At 42.5% G+C, this 21898-nt stretch overlaps 1 protein-coding gene and 1 pseudogene across 4 annotated transcripts in view; one reads left to right on the top strand and one right to left on the bottom strand.

The window, feature by feature from the left end:
* Chd1l (chromodomain helicase DNA binding protein 1 like) overlaps positions 1–1981 on the top strand; it is a 56902-nt gene extending 54921 nt beyond the window's left edge. For all 4 annotated transcript variants that reach the window (XM_052730009.1, XM_052730010.1, XM_052730012.1 and 1 more), the window contains 2 exons: positions 299–407; positions 1631–1981. In XM_052730009.1, the coding sequence (XP_052585969.1) occupies positions 299–407; positions 1631–1709 (188 nt within the window). In that variant the 3' untranslated portion in view covers positions 1710–1981. The remainder of the gene's footprint in view (positions 1–298; positions 408–1630) is intronic.
* Positions 1982–14157: 12176 nt separating this feature from the next.
* LOC128106648 (eukaryotic translation initiation factor 3 subunit I-like) lies at positions 14158–15615 on the bottom strand (annotated as a pseudogene).
* Positions 15616–21898: the final 6283 nt, after the last annotated feature.

Below are 21898 nucleotides of genomic sequence, written 5' to 3'. Positions count from 1 at the left end.
TTACTCTGTCCCAGCCTAGTGTATCTCAGTGTTTGTGGAATTTCTTGACTTTTTGGAAAATTTATGCTTGTTTTAATTGATGATCCACCCATCAGTCATGATCTATGTCCATCATATCTACTTACTTCTAGAACCTGTGGGTCTTTGTCCTCCACAGAAAATCTTACTTTCCCCCTCTTTCATTTCCTCCCCAGAACATTTTTTACATTGTAATTGTACACTTTGCTTGAGGCCATCAGTAATTATTTTCTTCTGTATATATTTTCCACTGATTTTCATAATCTTTTCCTTTCCATAGCAAGTGTTCATCTTCCACGCATTGGACATGCTACAAAGGGTTTTAACTGGTATGGCACTGAAAGACTTATTCGGAAACATTTGGCCGCAAGAGGCATCCCGACTTACATGTATCCTTTGTGGTCTGGAAAGTGTGTTCTTCAACCAAAGGGGAAAACTGTGCTGGAGTTTAGTAACAGTGTTCCTCTTCAGTGAGACCCAGCTAAGAGGTACTTTACAGCTTGTATAATCTAGAGTATACACCCAAGGAAATAAATACACCCAAGCATTTCTAGATGCCTAGAAGTAGATTAAGATAAGGCTCAGCAGATAAAGATGCTCGATGCCAAGATGGCCTGAGCGCAATCCCCAGAATCCACATAGTTGAAGGAGAGAACTGACTCCTGCTAGTTGTCTTCTGACCTGCACACACACACACACAAATAAACACACTTTTTTTTTTCATTAAAAAAGGATATATGGTAGCTGGGTGTAGTGGCGTACACCTTTAATCCCAGCACTCAGGAGGCAGAGGCGGGCGGATCTCTGAGTTCGAGGCCAGCCTGGTCTACAGAGTGAGTTCCAGGACAGCCAGGGACACAAAGGGAAACCCTGTCTTGAACAATAAATAATGATGGTGATGATAAAAGGAGAGCAGGGAAGAGCTAATTAAATAACTGCTGTTTGATGACATCTTTTCTTGTCACTTCTCTCGCGACCCTTCAGGTCTGTGGTGGAGGCCGAATTGGAAGACCTTCATCCTGTTCACTACACTAAGTTAACTTAAACAAGTGAAGTCTTTTATTCTAGAGCCTTTGACGTGTTCTTCTTTGTGTTTTAACTGTGGTGCTGGGGATTGAACTTGGGTCTTATACGTGCTAGGAAGGCTCACTTCCACTGAGCTACACCCCTGCTTCTTTCTGAAGTACTCTAAAGAGGCAGTGTGAAATCCATTGTGAATTTCAAGTCCCCATTTGTATTTGCTGATGGTTTTTCTCAAGACCTGGCTCTAGAGGTCAGCATTTTTGGACTGTAAACTGCATCTACAATGGCTAGAAACAGCAGAATTAACCTCCAGGCTCTATGTACAGAAACTGTATCTTTTTACCTAGGTCCTTAGTGAACTATGTTCTCTCCGTGTGGTCTCAAAAGCATTTATGTCCCTATAAAAACCTTAATCCAGATGTCGCGTTTTATGTGCTTGCACAATGTCAAGAACAGAGTGTTTCTAATACGAAGAGAAGGTGTTAAGACACAGGACCTCTACAGTGTTTGCAGTGATTACCTGAGAACTAGTAGTTGGGTAAAGTTGAGTTAGAGTGATGAATTGTGTCTTCCTTAAACATCTTTGCAGATACTACTTTCCTAGAAGCAAGGCTGCTGCCTGCCATTCACAGTCTGCATCCCCCTCCTCAGCCCCGCTGGTTCCGTAGCAATCAACCCAGCATTGGATCCAGTTTTCAGCAACCAGCTAGTAAATTCATGCCCCAGAGTGACTGTTAGTTTTCAGGAAACAAGGCTCTTCTTGGCTGTGTTCCTTCTTCTGGAGCCTCTGGGACAGTCTGTTCTGAATTCTTACTTTGTTTCCCTGGAATTGTTACTGTGATCCAGTACCTGTAATACAGGAATGCACAGCTTATTTGGGGAAGTCCTTTGACTTCAGATTACATAACTCTGTATAATAATAAATTTCCTATCATTAATAGTTACATTGGTTTTCTTCCACCACCACCCCCCCAATCTAGTTTTCTTACCCTCCACCAGACTGATTTACAAAAGGAAGGACTGGTGTGTGGTTAAGGAGAGCTGAGTAATGACAGGACAGGGTGGCCCTGGGGGAAAGAAACCACTTCAGCCAACTCAGGCCTTCAGAGACAACAGTGGGGGTGAGGACAGGCTCCTCACCCATACCAGAGGGATTCCCCTGCCCTTCCTTACACTGCTCAGTAGAGGGCTCTTGACGAAAGACCATTGGCCTTCAAGCCTGTCCAGTGTGACTATAGAAAACCCTGAGAATACCTTTCCTCCACCTCCAATCCAGTGCAGTTTCAGTGTGCAGCTGATCGCTGGCACCGCATGACCTGGGAATGGTACTAGAGAAGGCCTGGGCCGGAGAACCACTGGAACAGGAATCCTGGAGGGAAGGCCACGTAAGCTGTGGTTCACCACTCCTTACATGTGAAGTCTCGGCCTTGGACACTGTCTTCAAGCTAAGAATGGACTCACACTAGGTGTCCGGAAGTGAATGGATGAAGAAAATGTGGAATATTACATGAATAGAACATTATTCAGCCATAAAGAAGAATGAAATTTTACTATTTTCTGCAGAGAGGATGGAACTAGAGGTCATTGTATTATATAAACAGTACCCAAGAAGATAAGCACCGCACTGTTCTCTGGCAGGGTAGAAGCTACAGAACACCAGTCTAAAAGTAGAAGAGTGGTTACAGACAGGAGGGTATATGCAGCTAAATTTGGTCAGTACACCCTACATACATGTATGTAAAAGCACACTGAATCCCGCTAACATGTCAGCTAATGTGTGTTGCATTTAAAAAAAAGTACCTCTATGTATTTCTCACAGATGTAAGAAAGACCACCTACCGAAATTATGGCCAAATCAAATCAAGTTTTATTTGTGTACATAGCTGGCCAGTGGCTGTCTCCCCTAAGAACATGGATGGAGTTCAAGAGATGAGCCAGTTTCTCAAACCCCTTTTATAGGGTAAAACTGCAGGGTAGGGGATTTTGTAAGCAAGGTGGTTACAGAAGCGAGACCAGGCAATAGATCAGACTCCAGGAAACAGAAACCTAAGTGAGCTAGAGTATCAAAATGCTCCTGACTACAGCAGAGACAGGCTGCTTCCCGAATGCCTTGTCAGTATATAATAAGCACATCGGTATATCAACTAGTTCCTTGCTTAGGAACTAAGGACTTTGGAAAAGATCCTCTTCATTGATTTTCCATATCACACGAAACCGTTTGAGACACCCAGCTGTTTGTTGAATTAGTATTGAAATGACCACATGTATGAGAAAAGTATTAGACATCTGCCATGACTAATAAACTGGAAATGACTTAAATACTTAATAAAACCTGAAAAATATAGAAACTTGACATTTTTTGTGATCCCCTAACTAGCAACAGCCACTTAAAACTTTTCGCTATGTTTCACTAACATCAACAGCATTAAAGTGAAGATTCACAATCATGCTAAAAATAGATAGCCAGTCAACGCAATGGAGGTCATAACAGAAAACGTCACTGGTTACAAGGTAAATCTTAGGTGAAATCTCATTCCAGGAAGAAAAGATCCTTAAAACCAAGGACCTTCACCAGCCAGAAAGTGAGCCACCATTCCTTACACACCTAAGTTGAATCTTTCCCATTAAAAACGTTTTAATTACAAATTTTTTTTTAAAAAACTTTAATTTCTCATTTCCTTTCCATTAATATGCCAATTACATGTTCTCCATATTCAGTTTTCATTTCACACACCCACACACATACACACACATGCAAAAACAGACATACACACATACATACTCATAGACACACCTACATGCACACTCCCACATTCTCATGCTCACATGCATGAACACATTCACATGTACTCACACACATATGCACACATACACTTATGCACACACCCATGCAGTCACACACTCCTTGTGTACACGGGTTTTCCTTTTTTTTTTTTGCTCCCCCGAGAGAATCAGTAGAGAGGATACCAGTGACTTGTGACTCACCGAGTCCAGAGAGTGTTTAATCTGAGGATTTCACCATGACCTCCCAGGAGAGCTTCTGAGGGTGACTTCTCACCTGTTGAACCACTCTTGTTTTGGCTTCTGTGACAAAATCATCTGTTTTTCTTCTATCGTGTTTACATATTTTTTTTTATGTCACACTCTTCTTTTTACCCAGCTTCCTGGAGTTCCTGTGATCAAATGTCACAGGCCAGGTGCCTTAAACAACAGCCTGTCACAGTCCAAGATCAAGGTATTGGCAGATTTGGCTTCTTCGGGCCCTCTGTTCTGTTTGCAGATCACGTCACACATCACCTTGTCACCCAGCCTTTCCTCTGTACGTGTTCCTGGTGTCCCTCTATTCAGGGGGATTATATCTGAGCATTTCCTAAACCCAAAGGCATCCAAACACAGGAAGAGTCTAAAACCACAAATAGATATGACCAGATAAGAACCTCTCCATGACGTGTTCCAGTCAATATGTAAAAATTAAGCAAATAAACACTACAAAGGCTATCAGAGGAAAATGTCAACTCATACATAAGAAAGCATCAGAATAACATCGGATCTTTCATCAGCAACCCCCAAAACCAGGAAAGCATGAACTGATACATTACAAACCCTGAAAGTAAATGACCAACCCAACAAAGATATCTATTAAAATTGGTGGAGAAATAAAAATTAGAATTTTTTAAAATAAGCATAAAGGGCTGGTGAGATGACTAGGTGGTTAAGAACACTGACTGCTCTTCTAGAAGACTGGGGTTTCATTCCCAGCACCTACATGATGGCTTACATTTGTCTGTAACTCCAGTTCCAGGGGATCCAATTCACTTTTCTGACCTCAGGCACCAGGCACATGTGAGGTGAATATAGTTATATATTCAGGCAAAATATCCATACACATAAAAATAACAATTGTAAAAATAGCATAAGACAATTACCAAAGGAGTACTATACACAGAAGAAAAAGAAAATTTCATCCATGAGAACACAGGAAAGAGTATATATCACATGAGAAGAATGAACAGAAGACAGATGGAAAGGAATCACATCCAACATAGCCAATCAGAAAACCTTCAGTACTACCAGGAGAAGAACTACCATAAGCCAGCCAACCAGAGTAACAAGCAAAATGAGGACCATCCATAATCACAAACCTCTCTCAATATAACCTTAAATGCAAACACCCTTAACCCAAAGAAGAATCAGATTGACTGGATCGAAAAAACTAAGTCCAATAACATGTTGTCATCATCAAGGCTAAACTTGGGAAATACACAAATACTTGGAGATCGAACAACATGCTTTTGAATGAACAGTGGGTCATTAAGGAAATCAGGAGAGAATTTTAAAAATTACTAAAAATCAAATGAAAGCACAATCTGCCAGAACCTTTGGGATGTAACTAAGTCAGTTACATATACAGAGTATAGCTATAAGATGATCAGAAAGATTTCAAATAACCTAGTAACGTACCTCAGGCTCTAGGAAAGATTACGGCAGAAATGAACGAAACAGAATAGACGCATAGAATTCATCAAAGAGCTATTTCTTTGAAAACATAAATGAGTGACAGACCCAGAGCTAAACTAACCAAAAGAAAGAGAAGATCAAAATTCATACATTTCGAGGTGGAAGGGGAATTGTGGACTTGGGAAATGGCTCCGTGAGTGCTTGTTCTCCAAGGGGGAGAACTTGAGCTCAAATCCTCAGCAGCCATGTAGAATGGCAGCCACAACTGAGCATATTGGTAACTGACATGTGGAGACAAGCAGATCCAGAGAGCTCACCAGCCAGCCAGGCTAGCCCAAAACGTTGAGATTAGCATCAATGAGAAACCCTGTCTCAAGGCACTAAGGTAGAGAAGAATAGAGGCAGCCACCCAGTGCCCTGCTCTGATGTTCATGTGGGTGTGCATGGGCATACACACCTTTACACTCATGCTCACTTACACATTTTGCTAAAATTTCTTCCTAGGGGAAATGTAAACAATGTCTAACATTCCTCCTAAGGTTCCAGTTACATTCTGGAAACCAGTGAGTTTATTGGATTTACAGGGCATAGGAATTTACCTAACCAAGGAGGCGAAAGATCCCTATAATGAAAACATTAAGACACTGAAAAAAGAAAGTGAAGACACTAGACAGTGGTTCTGCACATGTGGGTCACAGCCCCTTTAGGGGTCGCATATCAATACTGCATATCAGATATTTGCTTTACAATTCATAAGTCACGAAATTATAGTTTCAAAGTAGCAATAAAATGATTTTATGGTGGGGGTCACCACAGCATGAGGAACTGTATTGAAGAGTTGCAGCATTAGGAAGGTTGAGAACCACTGCTCTAGACCATGTAAAGAACTTCCATGCTCCTAGATTAGCAGAATTAATATTGTGAAAATGGCTGTACCACCCAAACTTATCTATAGATTCAATGTAATCCCTATCAAAAATCTAAGGACATTCTCCACAAAATTAGGGAAAACTATTCTAGAGTTCATACGAAAATACAACCAAACCAATCTTAAGTAGAAAGAACAGTGCCAAGGTGTCATAGGAACTGCTGTCAAACTATACTTAGCAGGTTGTTGTAATGCGTGCCTTTAATCCCAGTACTTAGGAGGCAGAGGCAGACAGTTGCTGTGAGTTTGAGGCCAGCCTGGTCTACATAACAAGTTCCAGGCCAACCAGGGCTGCATAGTAAGACTATGTCTTAACAACAAAACTATACTACAGAGTCGTGATAGAGATAATATAGTACTAGAATAAGACAGACATGTATAACTTGGTAAATGGAACATAAGAGAGAAAATAAATACCCATAAATAAACCCACATGGCTATGACCACCTAATTTTTAACAAAGTTATCAAAACATGCTGGAAACACGACAGCCTATGGTGCTTGCAAGACTGTATTTCCACATGCAGAAAAATGAGTTTAGATCCACATCTCTCACCTTTAAGAAAATCAGTTCAAAGTGGACCAAAAAGCTTGATTTAAAACTGTAAATGCTGAGCCAGGCATGGTGGCACATACCTTTAATCCCAGCACTTGAGCGGCAAAGACAGGCAGATCTCTGAGTTCGAGGCCAGCCTGGTCTACAGAGTGAGTTCCAGGACAGCCAGGGCTGTTACTCAGAGAAACCCTGTCTCCAACACAAAACAAAGCAAAACACCTGTAAATGCTGAAATAGCTAGAGGAAAACAGGAGAAATACTTGGGAAATTATATATATATATATGGGAAAAAAAACTTCGAGTAGAACTCCAACAGCACAGGACTGACAGATGGGATTACATGATGTTAAAATGTTTCTACATAGCAAGAGAAACTATCAGCAGAGCAAACAGTCTACAGAATGGAAAAGAAGCTATTTAAGATGGTGTTAATATGTAAAACAACTAAAGAACAGCAAAATTAAACACCCAGACCCAGAACTGCCAATGGGACAATGAATTTCCACTATCTTCAGAGACAGTTCACAAGATCTACAAACAGCCTGAAGCATTTATCTAATTATTCTTTATCAATAATAAATTGGGAGTCAGACCATTAGTAACCTCCTACCTCTTCCATTCTTCCCTCCAAAAGGGCTAAGATCCTCTCTAAGCCCTGCCTTACTCCTTCCTGTCTCTCTATCTGTCATCAGTCCTCCAAAAACTCTATGATTAATTTTGATCAGTTAGTGGCTAGCTCCGCCCTCTGATCCAAAACAAACTTTGTCAGAATGCAATCAAAATATCAAACAACAACAGCCAATAAGTATTTTTGAAGTATTCAACATTCTTAGCCATCAAGAAGTTGAAAGCTAAAACTGTGTTGAGGGGGCTAGAAAGGTAGCTCAAACAAAAAACTCAGGTGTGTCATGGGTTTATAACAAAGCACTGGGGATATAGAGGCAGTAAGATCCCCCTGGAGCTTTCTGGCCATCCAGCCTAACATAATTATTAGGTCCAGACAAATAGACCGTGTCTCAAAACAACAACAGCAACAACAACAATAAAACCCCAAGATGGACTGTACCTCCTGAGGAGTGACACCCCAGGTTGTTCTCTGGTGCCCATGTGCATACATGTGCACCCACAACAAAACTGCATTGAGATTCCATCTCATGCTGATCAGAATGGCTATCATCACAAAACCAGTTGACTGTAACACTAATGAGGACGTGGGGAAAGAGGAACATATTTATTCACTGTTGATGGGAGCATAAACTGGTACAGCAACTATGGAAATCAGTGTGAAGAATTATCAAAAGAAACATGGAAATACTATATGACCCAGCTATACCTCCAGGGCGTAGACCCAAAACACTCTGTGTCCTACCCCAGAGACACTTTTCCTGTTTATTGCTACTCTACCATGATAGCTAGGAATGGGATCAGCCTAGCTGTTCATCAACTGATGAATGGATAATGAAAATGTGGTACACATGTACACAATGGAATTTGATTCATGAGTAAAAAATGAACTTTGCAAGAGAATTAATGTAATGGAAATATATTAAGTGAAGTAACTTAGGCTCAGAAATAAAGATAAAACATGTTAGTTCTCATGTGGATCCTGTCTTCTAATTTGTGTCTATGTGTATGTATGTATGTGGGAATAGCTGAGTAGAAGACATGAAACTGGAAGTATCCATGAGAAACACCAAGGAAGGAGGATGGAGAGGGTGGTCGAACATGTGTGAAATGAATGTCAAAAAGGAAACACGGGGAAGGAAGATACAAGCCAGAAATGGGGAACAAGGGAGTGAGAGGTAGACATGGTGTGGAAATCAATTAAAACGAAGTACGCATGAAAATGTCATAGGGAATCCTGTTGCTTTGTATACTAATTAAACAATAAATTAAAAAATCTTTCTTAATAGTTTACCAGTCATCAGAGCATCAAATTTATCTACCAACTGAGTGCATTTCTCTAGACTTTTGAAGAACTATTAGTTTTAATTTAGTCCTTGAGAATTTCATGTATGTATACAGTGATTTATGATTATATCTACCTACTGTTTCCCCCTCCCATCTCCCCTGGATCCCTTCAATACATCTCCCTCCCAACTTCACGGTCTTTTCCTTTTAATGTCCCTTGGAATCCACTTAGTGCTGTTCATAAGTTCATGGCAAATGGACATGGGGCCATCCACTGCTCAGGGGATGCCTACTACTGGTCATACCTGATTGACCAGCCTGACTTCATCTTAAGATTAGAAACCATCTTATTACAAGGTCGAAATAAGTTCATTCCTGTTTCCTGTAAAATTTGGATTTGACTAGGTCTTGACTCATTTTCTGGAATTTGACATGTTCCATACCCTATACCCTAACCTCCACCCTGTTAGGATAATCTGTCCAACAATTTTGAAACGTTCAGCCAAGTTCCTATGTTACCAGAATTCCTCTGGGGATCTCTCAGCCCTTGAAACCCTCCTAGTCTTGCAGCTTTCGGGAGACCCCACTGTCTCCTGTGTTCAAAGCTCTTTTCTCAAACCCCACTTTTGGGAGAGAGTCCTGTCTGACAGAAAACAAAGCTGGCATAATTTGACCAAAGAACTTGGGTTATGGTTTGCGGTGGGATTAGCACACCCACAAGGAAAAATGGCTCTCCCTCCCCAGCAGCCATCAACTGCCGATAGCTTCTCAGCTGTGGGCGAGTCCTCATGATCCCCTTCTTCAAACATGCTGGAATTCTGGCTCTCAATCTTTTGCAGGTCTTGTGTAGGTAACCACAGTGGCTTTGAGTGCATGACTTCACATGGCCATGTCGTGTTCTAATGACAGCATTTCACAGCACCCCACCATTTTCCAGCTTCTGGATTCCTTCTGTGGCACTGTTTTTTTTCTGCTAATGAATGCTTTAGCTCTTTTGGGCCTTTTAAATTCACAGTTTGAAAATATATAATATTTATACATTTGATTTTGAGTTATATACATAAAATTGAAATATATGTAAAATTGCAACATTGTCTCAGCCTTGTGAGGCCTATAAATGATGTATTAACAGTGAATAAGTGTAAAGCTCAAATCTTGGTTTCTAAATATTTCCCACTAAAAGGCTCCAGAAGACAATTTGAAACGCTCCCAATGGCCACAGTCTGAATTTGAGCGTCAAAATAAATAATGGTAGCAATGGGTTATGACCTACTTAAAAATGTCTTTTTAGATGGGCTGTAGAAAGAATCCTTCAGAAACTTCTGAAACAAAAAAACCCCACCATTCTTTGAAAATCATAGAAATAAGCAAATCAATCAAAAATTATCAATGCTACAGAGCAAGTTCCAGGTCAACCAGGGCTACATACTGAGACTGTATCTCAAAAGTAATCATCAACTGTCATTAAAACTAGTTGTTTCAAATTTTAAAAGGAACAGCAAATAAAATTATCAATGTAATTACTACTAATTACTTATTAATTACAAAGCAGGAAATAGGAATTTTATAGTTTAATAATCTAGCAGGCGTGATGATCGTCACACAGGGTCAACAAGAAAGGTGTTGCTGAGTATCGCAGATAAATGCTCTCCAAACTTAAGGCTGGGAAATTCTTAGGGCAGGAGGAGAGACCTAAGGTACCTTGATGAGAGATGTCATAAAAGCTGCTCCACTAACCCACAGTGGCAGAGACCTTCTTGTCTCCTTTTGCTCCCAAATTTTCTACCCATGATGCCTGTCCTAGTTAGCTCTAATTATGCTTGGCACATTGTAGAGCATCCTGAGAAAGGAGTCCCAACTGAGGGATTGTCCAGATCACACTTGCCTTTGGGGCATGTCTCTGGGGAAATGTCTTGATTGTTGATTGACACAGGAGGACCTAGATCACTGTGGACAGCACCATTCATGGGCCTGTGGTCCTGAGATTATAAGAAAGCTAGCTAATCATGAGCCTGTGTGAAAGCCAGCAAAACAGCATTCCTGCTACAAGTTCCTGCCCCGGACTCCCTCACTGATGGACTGTAACCTATAATATGAAAATGCCCTTCCCTCCCCTAAGTTGCTCTTGGTCATGGTATTTTATCACAACCACAGAATGAAACTAGAATAATAGCAGATGAGTGTAAGCCAGTTTCAGGACACCAGGAGAAATTAACAACATTCTAATGAGTGACCAGAAGCCAGAGGAAGAGAAGAATATACAAACATTTGGAAAGGCCGGCTATCACCACAACTTGCCAAAAAAGACAGATAGCAACTTGAATACAAAGAGTCCATACCTCCAAATATTTTTAAAAAAATTATTGTGAGGTAAGCCCACCAGAGACCATCAAATGGACACTCTTAAAGCTGAAAGCAAAGTCCTTCTTGCCAGCCAGCAGATGCACAGGGAACTTGCCCAAATCATGCAACCTCAAGTCTTACAGCTCTTTGTCTCTTATGCACAAAAACTACATCCTGGTTGTCTCACTTCAGTTAGCATCCAAGTCATCCACTTCAGCAACACCTCAAATATTTCTGCATCCCCCATTGTCCCTGAGTGGTAACCATAATGTCCACTGGACTAAAATAAATCCCTCCTTAATTTGCTTTGGTCGTGTACCTGTTAACAGCAACAAGAAATGTAAGTAACATACAATTGGTACTGAGAAGTAGGGGTGTGTGTGCTGTGATAAGCATGATCATGTGGTTCTGAGGCCTTCACAACTCATTTGTAGCAGGCATAATATGGCAGAGTTTGTAACGTTGGGCTAAACAGCCCTAAGATGCTGTAAGCATTGAGCCATTCTGATGAGGCTGGGAAGATCAGAACACTGAGGGACCTGCAGACACTGGAGGCTTGGATGCTGAGATTTCCAAGGGGAAAAAAGGAACTAGGCTTCTGAGACATTCATGTGACATTCTGGTACAGCATCTAGCTGCGTTCTACCTGTGTTCTGAGAACTTGAGTGAGGCCGAATTAAAAAGCGATGGATTAATTTGATTGGTGGAGGAAGTCTCAAGACAGGATAGCATTCAAGCTGCGTCATGGTCACTCCTCACTGCTCTTATCTAGGCCATCAGTGAAAGAGCAAGTGGAGGAAAAGGATATGAAAAATGTGCATCATTAAAGAGAAGCCCCCAGTCTACACTGAGGCCACAGGAACGTTAAGACCCTATCTATTGAAGGCTCCGTCTATTGAAAACTCAAATTTATTTGAAGGGCAAAAAAACCCTCAACTGAGAATGCTGCTAAAAGAGTTTCTTGATTGTTTAGTTAGCTTTACATCAACTCAACACAAGTGACAGTCATCTGGGAAGAGGGACTCTCAGTTAAGAAAATGTCTCCATAAGACTGGCCCATAGGTAAGTCTGTTAAGCATTTTCTTGATTGCTGATTGATGTGGAAGGGCCCAGCCAACAGTGGGGGGGAGGGTGTGCCACCCCTGGGCAGGTAGGCCTGCATGGTATAAGAAAACCCTGGAGAGCAAGCCAGTAAACGGAGTTCCTCCATGATCTCTGCATCAGTTCCTACCTATAGGTTCCTGCCCTCGGTTCCTGCCCTGACTACTTGATTTCAATTACAGACCATGACCTTAGAGCTATAAGATGAAATAAACTCTTTTTTCCTCCAGTTGCTTTTGGTCATGGTATTTTATCACAGCAATAAAACCCCAATTAAAACACTGATTAAAAACAACTCCGATTCTGCCCGAGGCCAACCCAGGGCCCAGCTGCTGATCCTGGGAAACCCAACAACGTGGAGTGTTGGTGAGATCACCCTACTGATCAACCTGTTCAGCTGAGATCCATTCAGGAGAGGTTTCAGAAGCCAGCAGCCTTCAGTCTGAGTAAACAAGATCAGCTGAGGAGTTGGCGAGTGAGCAAAACGTGACCCGAGAACGCAAGAGAAGGCACCGCCCAGCCACCGAACCAGATCACCAGAATCATAAGTCCACCCGACACCGAATTGGAACAGGTAAGGCCCCATCTCCGGATCGGCAGACCAGATCTCTAGTCCCTAGGCCCCAGACATAGGAGCCCCAGGGAACAGGCAGCTACCTTTCCCTGCTCCCTCACCAAAAAAAAAAAAAAAAACCAACCCCTGCGAACCCAACAACCACTGGAGCCATAAGCCCACCAATTGGGAACAACTGTTCCCTGAGACAGAACCCACTAACACTGATTGGACTAAGCTGCTCTAAGAAACAGAGCCCAATAGCACTGATTCAACCAAGAACTCCTAGTGGACCAAGACTATCAATTAGAACAAGAGAGATATCTTCAGACACAGACATCACCTGCACCGAGCAGAGGAAGAGATGAGTAGACACCAGTGCAAAAATACAGGCAACAACATAAAGACCTATATGACAACATCAGATCCTAGTGATTCCACACCTACAAGACCTGAACATACCAAGGCAGAAGAAGCAGAAGAAATCAATCCTAAAAATAACTTTAAGGAGATGTTAGAGGCCCTTAAAGAGGAAATGAAAAACTCCCTTAAAGAGGAAATTAAAAAACAAAGAAACGACTCCTAGAGAGTCGCTTCCCCAAGTCAGCACACTAAACTATTACAGTTATGGTCCAAAGGAGCCAGACGACATCCTGAGCTGGTGCAGAACTGGCATCATGATCCACAAGATTTTACAGACATGGAGATCACAGAGGCTTGATCATGACAGGGTTGGAGTCCTTGAGAAGCCATTGTGTGACGGTGAAGCCTAAGCCTCAATGGAAACCCTGTGATACTGGAGACACCAGGATCATGGCGTGTCTGCTGAGGAAAGCTGCAAGGACAGAGTGAACCAAGAGAGGCTGTGTGCATTACAGGAGGTGCAGTGGGAGCAGCAGGGGGGCCCCCAGCCCACTGGAGCCCAGGTGATTCCATCATGAGCTCCAGATGACAGACATGGAACTGCAGAATTTTGTGTTCACTCTTCCTCTGCTCGGTGCAGAGGAACACAAAAGTCAAATGGAAGAACAGGGCTTCAGTCTTGCTTCACTCACTCTCCATGGCTTCCGCACCGTGATGTACTGCACTCAACATCCAAAGAGAAAAATGAGGTTTTTCTTTGTGTTTGTTTTATTTTGACACACTCTCACTATGCTGCCTAGGCTGGTCTTGAACTTGAGAGGTCACCTCCCCTACCTCCTTAGTGCTGGGATTACAGGTGTGCAACACTGTGCCTGGCATAAAGTTATTTTTCACAAACAAATTTATTTATCGGAGTCTAAAGCCTTCGGGGAGCAGCCTCCCTGGAATGGATGGAGATCCAGCTTCTTAGGCCTCAAACTTCAAGTACTGTGGGTCAGAGTAGTAGACGGGGAGTACTATCTCCCCACCGCTGCTGTAGTCTTGCCGTCAGGATGGAAGGGCCACACCGCTGATAGGTCTGAAGTAGCTCTTGACTCTTCCAAACGCTTCTTCAAAAGTCAAATGGAAGAACAGGGCCTCAAACTTGCCAATCACGGTTGTGGTTACATCCATGGCTTCCTGACCACCTCCCAGCACCGCATGGTCATCATAGTTGGGAAGGAGGGCAGCTGAGTTGACAGAATGTTCTGTTGGGAAAGTCTTCAGATGTTCAGGATTCAGGGAGTCAAAGAACTTAGCGGTGTTGTCGCTGGATGCAGTGACAAACATGGCCATGTCTCTAGACAACTGGATCTGCCAGGAGTGTTCCTTAACATTCATCAACACCTCTCCAGACTTGGCACTATACTGGTTGAGCTCTTCATGGCCTACAATGACTCCCAGGGGCCCCCAAATAGCACTGGTGAATCATTGCAGGCGATCTTCATGTAGGGCTCGTTGCTGTTGATCTGGCTTGGATCCTGTAGATCAAATCTCACAAAACACTAGTATCCCTTTATGGTGATATTTTATTTGTACTGAAATGTGTTTTTATTTGTATGTTAATAAAGTTGCCTGGGGGTCAGAGCTAATAGCAAGCCATAGCAGAAGGTAGGCGGTGGTGGTGGTGCACGCCTTTAATCCCAGCTCTTAGGAGGCAGAGCTAGGCAGATCTCTGTGTGTTCAAGGATACAGCCAGCATGGAGACACACGCCTTTAATCTCAATACCAACCATAGAAAACGTGGAGGTCTGTACAGACAGGCAGTGACAAGGCAGTCATGTGGTTGGGTTTACAACCAATGAGAAGGCAGAACAGAAAGCCTATATAAAGACAAACACACGGGAAGTAGGTCTTTTGGCTGAAGAGGATAGCTGCAGCAGTGAAAGGTGAGGCTCTTAGCTCTGACCTCTTGGGCTTTCATCTCTGCATTGGCTCTGTGTTTCTTATTTAATAAGACGGTTACTTCTACATCCCTTCAACTTGTCTGTGGAGAACATGATGATGTTGCCCCCAAAGTCAAAGCCACAGCTTCGGACAGCTGAGTTGGTCTGAGTAGAGCCAGTTGCTTCCCTGTTTCACAGTCCCAGAGAGGACAGCTGTTGTCAGGTGAGGCAGTAAGGACATGCTTAGTGTCCCAATCAGCATCCACACACCACACAGCTCCAGTATGGCCCATGTAGGTACTCAGTCTCTTGTCATTCAGAGTACCACCCATTGACGATAGGGTCTTTGGCCACGGTGAAGAAGAAGGTCTCCTTTCTGGTTGTACTTGATTTGCATGATGGACTGCTCATGGCCCTGCAGCAGGATGGCCTTCATCCCGGTGGGGACATGAGGAGAAAGGCAATATGAGTATGACTGAAGGGGGACTCAAAGGTCTTTCTCCTTTCTCTTTCCTTCTTTCCTTCTTTCCTTCTTTCCTTCTTTCTTTCTTTCTTTCTTTCTTTCTTTCTTTCTTTCTTTCTTTCTTTCTCCCTTTCTTTCTTTCTTTCTTTCTTTCTTTCTTTCTTTCTTTCTTTCTTTCTCCCTTTCTTTCATTTTTTAAGATAAAGGTAAAATAATTACATCAGACTTTTCCTTTGCCACATGGTGAGCTAAAGGCAGTGGAGTAACCATGGCAGACAATTAAGGAAGGACTGTGATTTGAGACTCTTACCTGGCCAAGATACGGTTTACTTATCAGGCAGATGCTTGCAAATGCACAGGATTCAAAGGCCATGTCATCCTCATCATAGACCTAAGGAAGATGCTGGAAGAAGGGACTATGACAGAAAGCTTATGTCCCCACAACTCCTATGCTGAAATCGCAATTGCCAAGTGATGGCATCAGATTTGAAAGGGCAGAATCCTTAGGAATGGAATTATGAAGGAGAACTTAGAGACGTTCCTTGTCTTCACTATGTAAGATCACAGCGACAGTGATTTTTCCAGTCTGGCCCTTGTCTTCTCTCCCTCCCAGATGGAGTGGGCAGACAGCAAAGGAGAACAAACAAGGGGACCTTTATTTGCCACTTGGGAACATTTTATGTGGAAACTTGACTAGGAAAGTAGAATGGGGATGCCAGGCAGCTGAGAGGGAGTGTGGTGGTGTGACACCTCCAAGTCCTCAGCAGCCTGGGGTGCCTAGCTGAGAGGTTGCAGGTGTTCCAGTGCCAGGAGAGGGCAAGTCCTTGCAGAGCACATCTGCAAATCTGTGGAAGGTGATAGCTCTCCCATCTCTAGCAGGTGCTGAAGGCTGGAGCAAGTCCCTCTGCTTACAGTAGCCCGATTAGCAGGCCTTGACATTTTGGGGGCAGGGTTCCATCTCTAAGGCTTGAGAGCTAAAGCAGTTTTCCTTCTCTTCCCGTCCTGATAAATACGCTAAGGAGTTTGGCTCCAAAGTTTTCATTCTGCCTCCTCTGGAAAGCGCTGAGAGCTTAACTCTGGCCAGAGCTAGACTAGTAAAAATGCTACTCGGGTTTATATAGAATCAGGTGGGCTCTGATAGGAATGGAAAGCAAATGGCACCAGATTTGAAAGGGCAGAATTCTTAGGAATGAAATTACGAAGGAGAATTTAGCGACAAAGCCCACCAAAATCTGGGACAGTTATTAGTCTGGGAACTGATTGGGAAGGTGGAAGGAGAAAGGCACACAACCCCAGCCTTCCGACTGCCAAGGTATTAATGTGTACGTGAGTTTGTTTTTAGCTGCCAGCAGCCTTCACTCCCAGCTGACACAACCAAAGTCCCGATCTCTCCCTAGGCCCATTCTTTGGATGCTGTGGGTTGTCGCGGCTTGATGGGGCTTCAGAAGCCAGGACTTCGAGGATCTCCTGTATCTTTCACTAGGATGAAGACGAACCCTTGTGAGAGACCAAATGTGAATGCACTCTGATCTTGGACTTCCCACCCTGCAGATTGCAAGAAATGCTTTTCTGATTTTATTTATCTACCTAGTTCATATATTTGATGATGCATTGTGGGTGTCATCTTGCCTGGATTGAGGGATGATCAGAGTATTGGTAAGCACACTTCCAGCTGTTTCTAAAGAAGATTAGCATTGGGATCATTATGGACATGGGGAAGACCTACCCTGATGAACTGGTGAGCCAAATGGAGCAAAACTCAGGAAAGAGAAATCCATTCTCGCTTATTCTAACCCTTCCTTTCAGAGCAGGTGCCGTTTCCTGCTGTTCCTACCCTTGACCATCAGACTCAAGTTCATCATCCTTCAGTCTCAGATTGCACCAGCTGCCTTGGGGTTGGGTGGGAGCTCTTAGGCACTCAGTCTTGTGCGGGACAGTATCACTGGTCTCTCACTGTGTTCTTGAATTGGGCTGCATCTTTCCTTGGCTCTCCAGCTTGCCCACCATTGTGGAACTGCTCAGCTGCTTCATGGGAGCCGATCTAACAAGCCCCTTCTCACACAAGCACCTGTAGTCCATTGATTGTTTCTCTGGAGAACCTTCACTGCTAAGTATTTTGCTGTAACAGCTTGAACGGCCTAAGACAGAATCTCATGGTAAAGTGTTATATTAGTTACTTGTTTGTTAGTTATTTTTGTTGTTGTTTTAGTACAGTTACGGTGGGAAGAGTCCATGATGGTAAAGCTGGGACACAGTGGCTGGAGTTGGAAGCCAAGAACTCACATCGTAAACTACAAGCAGGAAAAAAGAGAGTACTGGAAATGTCATGAGTCTTTAAACCTCTCAAAGCCCACCCCTAGCCCCATACTTCCTCCAGCAAGGCCACACCTCCTAAACCTCCCCACACAGCGCCACCAGCTGGGGACCAAGTATTCAAATTCCTGAGGCTGTGGGGGACATCTCATTCAAATCACTACATGTTGAAAAGAAAGTGGATAAGTGAGTATAAGCAAAGTTTGAGCTCTCTCTAGGACTTGGGGTCTCTTTCCCCAGCTGCTTTAGCCTCCCCCGCTCCATGCGTGTATGTTTCTATCTCACTGGGTTGTGGTAGTCTCTGGAAATGGACAATTTAAGTGGTAAACAAGGACACTTGAAACAAGAGACACTTTGCAAAGAAAATTCTGAAATCATTGTAGCATAAAATATTCTAAACCATCTCAGTAAATCAGAGGGGATGGCCTACAGAGGTGGAGGTGAAGATGGAGGGCGGCAAAAATATTTTTCATCTTATTTGGGGATAAGACTGAGGAAGGCTCTAGAATGGAACATTTTATTGGGTATCAAAGAACACAATGACAATAAATTGAGCTTCAAAGGCTAATTAGCTCTTATTAGTAATTAATTCATCATTGAAAAACATCTTGCCTGCAAGGTAGAACTCCAGGGAGCTGCATGAGGGAGTCAGCTGGACAGGCAGAAAAGGCTGAACAAAGCAAGAACAGGCAACCCAGGCTCCCACCCTAACCAAGAACCTACAACCAAGAACCCCTAACCAAGAACCTACAACCTGCCGGGCGGTGGTGGCACACGCCTTTAATCCCAGCACTCGGGAGGCAGAGCCAGGCGGATCTCTGAGAGTTCGAGGCCAGCCTGGGCTACCAAGTGAGTCCCAGGACAGGCGCAAAGCTACACAGAGAAACCCTGTCTCGAAAAACCAAAAAAAAAAAAAAAAAAAAAAAAACCAAAAAAAAAGAAAAGGATTGGTCCTTTCAAAGTTACTTTCTTTATAGGAGGATATTATTTACTTTATGGGAGAGATTGTTACCTCCTTACTGGTTTGTTACAAAGTAAACAATTTATTAAGTTTTGGTTAGGTAGTGCCAAACCTTAGGTAAGGCCTGTTTTCTTTTTTTAAACAAAGAAAATGAAGTAGAACAATATGTTTTGATTACAAGTGCTGGGAAAGAGAAGATAGTTACTAAATGAACTGAAAAATAAAACCAATTAACACGGCACACAAAAGAACGAACAACAATTTCATAAAATTGGCAACATTAGGAAGAAGACTAAAGCATACTGTTAAATATAAGAGCAAGACAGTCAACTATGTCAGCCATTATATTTCATAAGGACGGACTGAATTTTCCCATAAAATATACAAAGTGACAGATAAGATTTAAACTGCCCACCATATACTATTTATGTGAAGAAAGGTCAAAAATTAAAGTCATGCACAAAGAAATGTATGGTACACACACACACACACACACACACACACACACCACATAGATGGTCTTTGTCACCAATTTCTGGCACTGAGCTTCAAAACCCTTGAGATTTTCTGAGTAATAGGAATGTCTTTGTTATGCTAATGAGGCAACTCCAGGTGGAAGCCTTAGATAGCTTCAAAATGGTGACTGTCGGAGAAACCAATCACATGATTAGAAGGCTGGAACTTTCAGTGACTTGACCTTGGGAGAAGGAAGGATGCTAGAGATTAACTTCAATCATAAGGCTAGTGATTTAATCAATCCTGCCTATATAATGAATGACAGATTAAAAATATCAGGACACTGAAGCTTGCAGGCACTTCCTGGTTGGTGAACACATCATCAGCGGGTAACATGCCGGGATCCCACAGGGAGATCCCCCTCCTCCCAGACCTGGCCCTGTGTTTCTTATGTCCTTGAACTATACCTTTTGTCTTTTGTAACAAAATGTAAGTGTAATGTTTTTGGTGAGTTCTTTATTTATCTTAATATATGTGTGTGTAAGTTTGTGTGTGTACATATATATGTATGTATGCATGCTTGTATGTATGCGGAGGGTGGTCAGAAGATAACTCTCAGGACTCGATTATCTCTTTTCATCATGGAAGCCTCAGGGATGGAACTCAAGTTGTCAGGTTCAGTGCCAAGTACCATCGCCTGTGGGGCCAACCTGTTGCATTTTGTGAGCCATCCTCCTGAGTGATCAAACCTGAAGTGGGTTTTCAGAAACCCTCATATTTGTAGACAAGTCAGACAGAAGTGTGGGTACCCACTTACAACTGGCATCTGACAGTAACCCTAGTTTGTGTCCTAACTGAAAACAGAACTCCCCGGGGGCATCAGATCAACTGTTGAGGAGTAACAGCACTGAAATTAAAGTCAACCAAACAAGATAAAGAGAACAATGTATACTTTATGGTAAAAAGAAAGAAGAGAAAACTAGTATGAACCAAAATTAACAGTAGTTAAATATGTAAAGATAAAAGAAACAAGATGTAGTTGAAGTTTTCCTGTGTCCCTCCCAGTCCAGACAAATCTCTCTCATCCATGGTCCTGCAGCCACTCAGACCCAAGTGAACACACAGAGGCTTATATTATTTACAAACTGTATGGCCATGGCTTATGGCTCAAGCTTCTTGCTAGCTAGCTCTTATATCTTAAATTAACCCATTTCTATTAATCTATGTTTTGCCACATGTTCTGTGGCTTACCAGTCAGTCTGCTGGCATGTTGTTTCTTGGGCAGCAGGCTGACGTTTCTCCTGCCTCTCCTTTCTCTTCCTGTCTATTCTCAATTTCCTGCCTAGCTATAACCTGAAGAAATCCAAGGAAATGGGATAAAAACAGTTGCAGAGACCAACAACAAAGGAGATCTTTCAGAGTTAGCTGAAGCTGCTAGACAAAAAGAGTCTGGAGAAATTCAGTGATGTAATCAGCAAACTTAATTTAATAGATTCAACTAGAAACCACAGTGCTTCAAAAGAGACTATAGAATATACCATGTGATGTAGGTTTTTATTATGTAATCGACTCTAAAGAAAGCCATAAACTTAAAATAAGAAGAGAATAGGGAGAGAAGGAAAGGGAGGGAAAAGAGGAGGCAGAGAAGGAATGAGAAGCTGGGCATGATGGGACATGTGCAATCCCAACCCTTGGGATTGGGTAGAAACCAAAGGATCAGAAGTTCTGAGCTAACCTCAGCTATAGGTCACTTAGGACCATCCTGGGCTCCCTTGTTTCAAAAAGAGATATGGAGAAATGCTCCATCTTCTCTGACTACACTCCTCAGGAATTAGAAATAAAAAACATGAATGATAAATTAAGAACAGCCAGATGTTCTGGGGCCCAGAGATGTCTCAGTGGTTCTAAGAGCACTTGCTGCTCTTCCTGGGGACTAGAGACCAGTTCCCAACACACACCGAGTGGTTTACACCCACCTGTAACTCTAGTTCCAGATCTGACACTCCCTTCTGGCCTCTGTGGGCACCTGAACACATGCAGCATATACTCAGACCCACACACATATATGTAAATTAATGTAAGAATAAATCTTAAAACAAAACAAAACAAACACCCTCCAGCCACCCCTTTGTATCTCAGGACAGTCCCAGAATCCCCATGGATACCAAAATCCACATATGGTCAAGTCCCTTATATGAGATGGCATCATAGCTGAATATAAGCCACACATCTTCCTACATATTTAAATTTCATATAAAGCTTTGTATAATACCAATGCTATGGAAGTAGCTGTTACCCTGTGTTGCTCAGGCAATAGCATCAGAAACAGTCTCTAATTGATCATAGCAGACAGCTTTTACTAAAAATACTTCTAGTCTGAGGTTGGTTGAATACGTGGCTTTTGAACCCACAAACACATATGGCCAACTATAGTAAGAAATACATTTATGATAATCCTTGAATAAACACGCACACACACAAACCTATATCAAATCTGAAACTCAGATTCCAGAAAAATCTGTAGTA

Source organism: Peromyscus californicus, unplaced genomic scaffold, assembly GCF_007827085.1.
Source record: "Peromyscus californicus insignis strain IS unplaced genomic scaffold, ASM782708v3 Scaffold_9__1_contigs__length_137607984, whole genome shotgun sequence".
NCBI lineage: Eukaryota > Metazoa > Chordata > Mammalia > Rodentia > Cricetidae > Peromyscus > Peromyscus californicus.
Note: the sequence above shows the minus strand (reverse complement) of the source record. Positions and strands in the feature narration are given on the sequence as shown.